Source organism: Ursus maritimus, unplaced genomic scaffold (genome assembly GCF_017311325.1).
Source record: "Ursus maritimus isolate PB19 unplaced genomic scaffold, ASM1731132v1 scaffold_33, whole genome shotgun sequence".
Taxonomy (NCBI): domain Eukaryota; kingdom Metazoa; phylum Chordata; class Mammalia; order Carnivora; family Ursidae; genus Ursus; species Ursus maritimus.
In genome coordinates this window covers 29,692,418-29,698,277 of record NW_024425897.1, presented here as the reverse complement: position 1 = coordinate 29,698,277, position 5,860 = coordinate 29,692,418, and the positions used below count along the sequence as shown (strand labels likewise).

General features: G+C 65.8%; 1 protein-coding gene across 1 annotated transcript in view; it reads right to left on the bottom strand.

Annotated features, from left to right (window-relative positions):
* The window catches only part of LOC103678893 (fibrosin-1-like protein), an 86,567-nt gene that overhangs the window by 5,612 nt on the left and 75,095 nt on the right, over nt 1–5,860 (bottom strand). Inside the window, 7 exon segments of the mRNA XM_040620059.1 lie at nt 194–271; nt 2,558–2,687; nt 3,866–3,937; nt 4,125–4,154; nt 4,294–4,362; nt 4,879–4,974; nt 5,167–5,217. Of these exon segments, the coding sequence (XP_040475993.1) occupies nt 194–271; nt 2,558–2,687; nt 3,866–3,937; nt 4,125–4,154; nt 4,294–4,362; nt 4,879–4,974; nt 5,167–5,217 (526 nt within the window).

The window sequence follows — 5,860 nt, the reverse complement described above, 5'->3', positions numbered from 1 at the left end:
CAGGGCTCCCACCTGCCTCCATGTGACCACCAGGCCCTCTCCTGGGACACCAGAGCATGGCAGGTGCCCCTGTACAGTCTGAGGGGTGTCCTATTTCCTGGGGTCCCCTCCCCACCCACCCGCATCCTCCCCCAGCCCTGAGGGCTGCAGAGAGCTGGCCAGCCAGCCTCCAGTGACCGGAGAGCACACGTACCTGTCAGGTGACCCGTGGTCAGAAAGCTGCTGGGATGGGCTGAGGGTCCGAACGGGTTGGTGGTGGGATAAGCAGCACCTGTGGGGGCAGGTTGGCGGGGGCCTGACAGACCTGGGGCTCCTACTCGTGGGTCATTCCCGGGGCGGAGACACCCGTTTCCTCTGGTGACCTGTCTCTACCTCCCACTGGAAGCTCACGAGGGGGAAGGGAGGGAGGAGATGGCAGTGGGGCCCCCAGAGGAGAGGGCGCCAACACAGCCCTCAAGGTGGCCCTGGAGACACTGAGCCCGGGACTTCCAACTAGAAGCTAAGAAGGGGTCCTGGCCACGGAACAGTGTCCTGGTGGACGAGGCTGCTGAAGACGGCACCTGCTCCCACAGCATCCCCCAGCTCCAGCCACTGGGGGTCGCCACACTGTCAGCTCCGCCACTCGCCCGCGGTCCTGCCCTGCCCCTGCCGGAGCCCAGGCCTGACACCACCTTCAGGGCAGCCCAGTGGGGCACAGGCCCCGAGAAGGGGCTGCTGGCCCGGGGGCTGGCCCCGCTGCGACACACGGCCTCCGTCTGGAGGGCGGATTTCTGGCAAAGACCGGTGCCGTGGCCGGCCCCCGGCTCTCCAGCGTCCCCCAGCTTGGAGGACACCCGCACTGGAGGGTTTGCGGTTTTGCCGGGCTGCCGCGGGGAGACACGCAGTTTCTCACCTCCAGGAGCTGCCCCCCAGAAAGCTAGCCGCGCTCCCGAGTGACTCAAAGGTCAAAGACGTCAAGCCGGAAATTAGGAAATAAGCAAGCTCCCTGTGGCGCTCCTGAGGACGCGCACCCGTGCGTGGGTGACGTGCCGCTTTACGAGCACATGCGGCGAGAAACAGCCAACAAGCCGACAGGCAGGCACAAGCCGACAGGCAGGCTTCCAGCTCAAGGAGCCGGGAAAGGCAGCAGCAGGACACGGGGGGCGGGGGGCAGACACACCCATGCCAGATGGGGGCAGAGCCCCCCCGCGGGACGAGACACCCCACAGGCAGGGCCGGCCACCGGCGTCGTGACCGGGGGCCCTGGGGGGCATGCTCTGGGCGTGTGGATGGCACAGCAGGGCTGGGCTGTGTGTGGACAGGAGTCCAGGCTCCACACAGCAGAGGAAGCCAAGGCCCACCGCCTGGCCCCAGGACGAACGCACATCCTAGAGCCTCCACGGACTGCAGCCCAGATGGGAGGACCTCTGCTTTCCGAGGGACGCCCCTCTGTCCAGAGGCCAGGAACGTGTGGGAGCCAGGGGCTGGAGAAGCCCCCGTGCTCGAGGCCAGTCTGGGTGACCCTGTCCACACCCGGCACCCCAGCCTGCTGACGGGGCCCACCCACAACGACCACACGTCCAGGCGGAGGTGGCCGCAGGTGGAGGCCAGCGTGCACGAGGACAGAGCAGGGGCGTCGGGGAGAGCGAGCGGGTGACGCCCGCAGGGCCTCTACAGCTGGGAAGGGGCGTAGCAGACCCTTCTGAGGTGGGCTGTGAACAGCCAGCAGTGGGAGCGCTCACACCGCGGGCCCGGCCGGCCTCGGAAGCGTGTGAGGCTGGGAACTCGGGGCCCAGGTTCTCACTCTTCTTGGACAGCAGCGCCTCGTGAACCTCGCTCACTTGTGCAAACACCGGTTCACGCGGAGCCCCTGCTCTCCTCCTGGGAGTCTGAGGTGTGGGTGTGTGCGGGCAGAGGAGCTACGTGACCAACGCCCAGTCGGAATCCTGGCTGCTGGGTCTGCCGGCGCCACGGCGCTTGGCCGCGACACTCGCCGCGTGTTGCCTTGGTTCCTTGCCAAGGAAATGGGGTGCGTCCTGAGCCTCCACAGGCCAGCCCTCAGCAGTCCTGCACCTAGCGTCCCGCGGATCTCACCCCACGCGCCTTTCCCCTTTGCCCATTCTGCCGCGTCCCTTCCCTGGGACGCATCTTGGCTGGGGGGTGACCTATGCTGAGTCCTGGAAGGGCTCCCCGTGATCCTTGAACCTGGGGGGGACCGGGGGCCCCAGCACAAGACTGTGCCAGGGCTGCTGGTGCAGGGCAGGCACAGGGATTCTCGGGGAGCCGTGCCAGAACCGTTCCTGGGAGGGGGCAGGCCGGGCGTGGGGGAGGACTCCTGCCCCTCCCCAACTCAGGTAGGGGCGGGGGAGACAGCAGAAGCAGAAGCTCCAGGGAGGAGGGGGAGCCCGGGGAGGGTACCACACACGGTGGCACGGAGGCGGCAGGACGCCAGGGGGTGACCCAGGGGCAGCGTGGAGGGAACAAACATGCGGACGCGTCTGGAGTTGTCCTGCTGGAGCGCCAGCCCAGGGAACGGGCGGGGCCTCCCCTTCCTTATGTTCCGGATGGGGTGCCTTACCCGAGCCAGAGAAGAGGGGCCGGGCCAGGTCCTGCGGGTAGTGGAATCCGGCAAACACGCCCGGGGCAGGGGGTCTACTGGACAAGTCCAGCTTGGCGCCCACCTCCAGCTTGTGGGGGTCCAGCTGCATCTGCTGACAGGGACAGAGCACATGCGGGGCCCGCCCGTCTCGCCAGGCACTTCGCCTGCGGCCCAGCCAGCCAGCAGCCGCTCACCCTGACCCAGGAGAGCCAGGGGCTGTCAGGACAACGTGTGATCGATGGGGGGCAGGGGGGGTCGTGCCTTCTGTGTGGCCTCTGAGAGCTGTGCGTTTACACCAAAGCACCTCACTTTGGACGTTACATTTTCATCGGTAATACTTCACCGTGGTAAGAGTTTGTAAAACGGAGTTGAAAAAGTAGATTCACATACTTGTTTTAAATATGCTTGACAGTTTCCGGTATCTGAACTTGGCATAACTATTATGAAATTTATTAAATAAAAGAAGCCCGTGGCTCCGCTGTGACCGCCACACGAGGCTAAGGGGCCGGGCGAGCGCTCGCCGGTGCTGCCCACGGTGGCCATGCAGACCTGCTGGGGTGTGGCCCGCCTCTGCCGTCCTGTCCCGGCCGTCGGGGTGCCCGGGCCTACGTGGGGGCAGCCCCCAGGGCTATGCCCCAACATTTGCAGAGTGAAACACCCAGCGTTTTGTCCTAAGACCCTGTGGACTTCTCGTGGCGCGTGTTGGCGTGATGATTTCTGACAGCCGTGCATGGAGGTGGTGTGTGACCAGAGTGGCAGCAAAGGGGTCAGGACCCTTCTGGGACGGGGGGCTGGTGGGGCCCCTGGCTGCCCCTGTTCTGGTCTGAGTGAGGGCCTCTCTCGCCTCTGCCTGCCCTTCCCTGGCGTCCCCAGAGCGCCCGTGGCTGCCTCTTCCTCGTGTCGTCTGGGTAACGGCCAAGGTGTCCATCTGGCACCACCCTGCCCCCCCAGGCACACAGCAGCTCCTGGGGCACTTTCAGTGTCCCCCGTTCACTGCTGAGCACCCAGGCATACACAGCAGGTGCTCAATAAATGCTAGGGTGAAAGGACGGGGACAGAATCGGTCAGGTGGATGGCTCGAATGATGTTGGTGGGACCAGCACAGGGTCCCCTGCCTGGGGGCATCCTGGGTGACCACCCCCATCTGGCCTCCTCCCCAGCCCTGCCCCGCGTGCCCACACGAGGAGCACACAGTGACCATCTGAGGACCTCAGACGGCCCCCAAGGGGTGCATGAAGGCACCGTCTGACACACCGGCCCGGCCGGCGGGACAAGCAAGCGGCTCACCTTTATCTTCTGCTGATGGCGGTATATCTGCCAGGCGATCTGCACGTGTGCGGCACACCACTTCCCAGGGTTCTGTGACGGGGCGGGCCACGCACTCAGCCGCACAGCCGGGCCTCGTCCTTCTGCCCCTCCCTTCAGCACCCCCAGGTTCCTGTCGTCGTGGGCACCCCTGGGGCCATCCCAGAGGCACCCAGAGTCCTCCCCAGCCACAACCCTCCCTCCCAAGGACACACGCGCACACGTGAGCCCGCACACTCACCCTGACTGCGGTCCGGTACGGGTCGGACACCTGTCAGCAACGGAGAAGGAAGCGTTAGGTCTGGGGGCTGGGGGTGGCCATGCCCTGCCGCTGCCACCATTATCCACAAGGGGGGTTGGGCCGGCTGGGGTGACCCCAGGAGGGAAGGATGGGCGGTGCGGCCACCTACCCCAGGGGCTTTCTGGAGGAGGGTGTGAACAGCACTGGCCCGGCCTGTTACCTCGATTGGGTTTGAAGTCTGAAGGGAGAGAACAGGATGTGACAGAGCTGCAGAGCCCGGGCCCAGGCAGAGAACCCCGGGGGGCCCTGCACACTGCCACCCGGGGGAGGCCTGGCTCCCCACATCCTCAGTCCAAGGGATTCTGCAAAGGTGGGAAGGGGCTCTTGATGAGGACGTGCCTGGGTTAGGGGGCTGAGGCAGCCCTGCTCCGGGGAAGGCCCTCTCCGGGGCCTCCTGAGACATGGACGGCCCCTGCTGGCCACCCCACACAGACCTCCCCTCTGCCCTGATGCTTCCCACGCCAACCTCAAGCACTCCCAGCCGAGGAATGAGGGTGCACAAAGCCTGACTCTCGCTGTCCCCGGTGCCCCACCCTGCCGCTGCCTGGGCTGGGGTCCTGCTGAGGCCCCTCTGGCCGTGGGGCTGCACAGCCACGTCCCACCCGGTATGGCTGGCTCACAGCAACACACAAAACTGCACGCCAGGGGCTCCCGTGTGCCCTGAACCCCGTCCCACCCCAGGAGCAGCTGGTACCTTGGGCTGAAAAGCACCCTGTAGGGACCCAAAGGGGCCTGGGTGTGGGAGCAGGGTGGGCAGTCCGGGGATGGCAGAAGAGAAGGACGGGAAAAACTGCAAGAGAAAGAGGGGGAGTGTTCCAGGGCCCTGGCTGGGAGCATGGACATCCTGGGTGGGGATGCTGGGCCCGGGTCCCTACGCTATGTGGAAGGGAATCTGACAAGGCCTCTGGGCAGGTGCAGCCCCACCCTTTACCCGCGACCTCTAGCCCACCGGCCAGCCGGGTGACCACAGAGAGACACTCACGTTGGAATGTCGGAAGTAGGGGCTGTCCAGCTTGGGTGCGTACTTATCAAACTGGAAGGGAAGAAAGCGGAGAGTGAGGCCTCCCCGAGCCTGCCCACGCCCTCCACTGGGCCCAGCACCCACGCCCCCGTTGGACCAAGTGAGGCCCAGATGGCTGTCCTGCTTCCTCCGGCTGGTGGTCTGCAGCCAGCCGTCCCCTGGGCTCCCTGAGGACACTGGCCAATGCCCTGACTGGCTCCTTGGGGCCCAGCTCTCAGACTGGGTGGCCCCCCCATTCTAATGGTCCCACCGCGGGAGGTGCAAAGTGGCCCATCTGTGCCCTCTGATTGTACTGGCTGAGACCCAGGAGGAGATGCTGCTGCCACGATGGGGGCATGGAGCCCAGGACTGGCAGTCAAGCAGTGACATGCACCCAGGCCCCCAGCGACCTGGCCCTTCACAGAGCAAAGCCGGGGGGCAATGAACTCTGCCCCGCACAGCAGCTGGCTCAAGAAAAGAGGGTCCAGGACCTGGGGCCCATGGGAGGGAGGCCTGGTCCCTCCCGCCCCCCTCAGTCCTGTCTCAGTCTCCGGACCTGCTGTCCTGCTGCGGACTGAGACGACTGAGACGCTGAAAACCCTGTGTGGGTACAACTAGCCCCAAGGCCGTGTCGCCCATGTGTGGACGTAGGGCACCCACCCAAGCCCAGGACAGA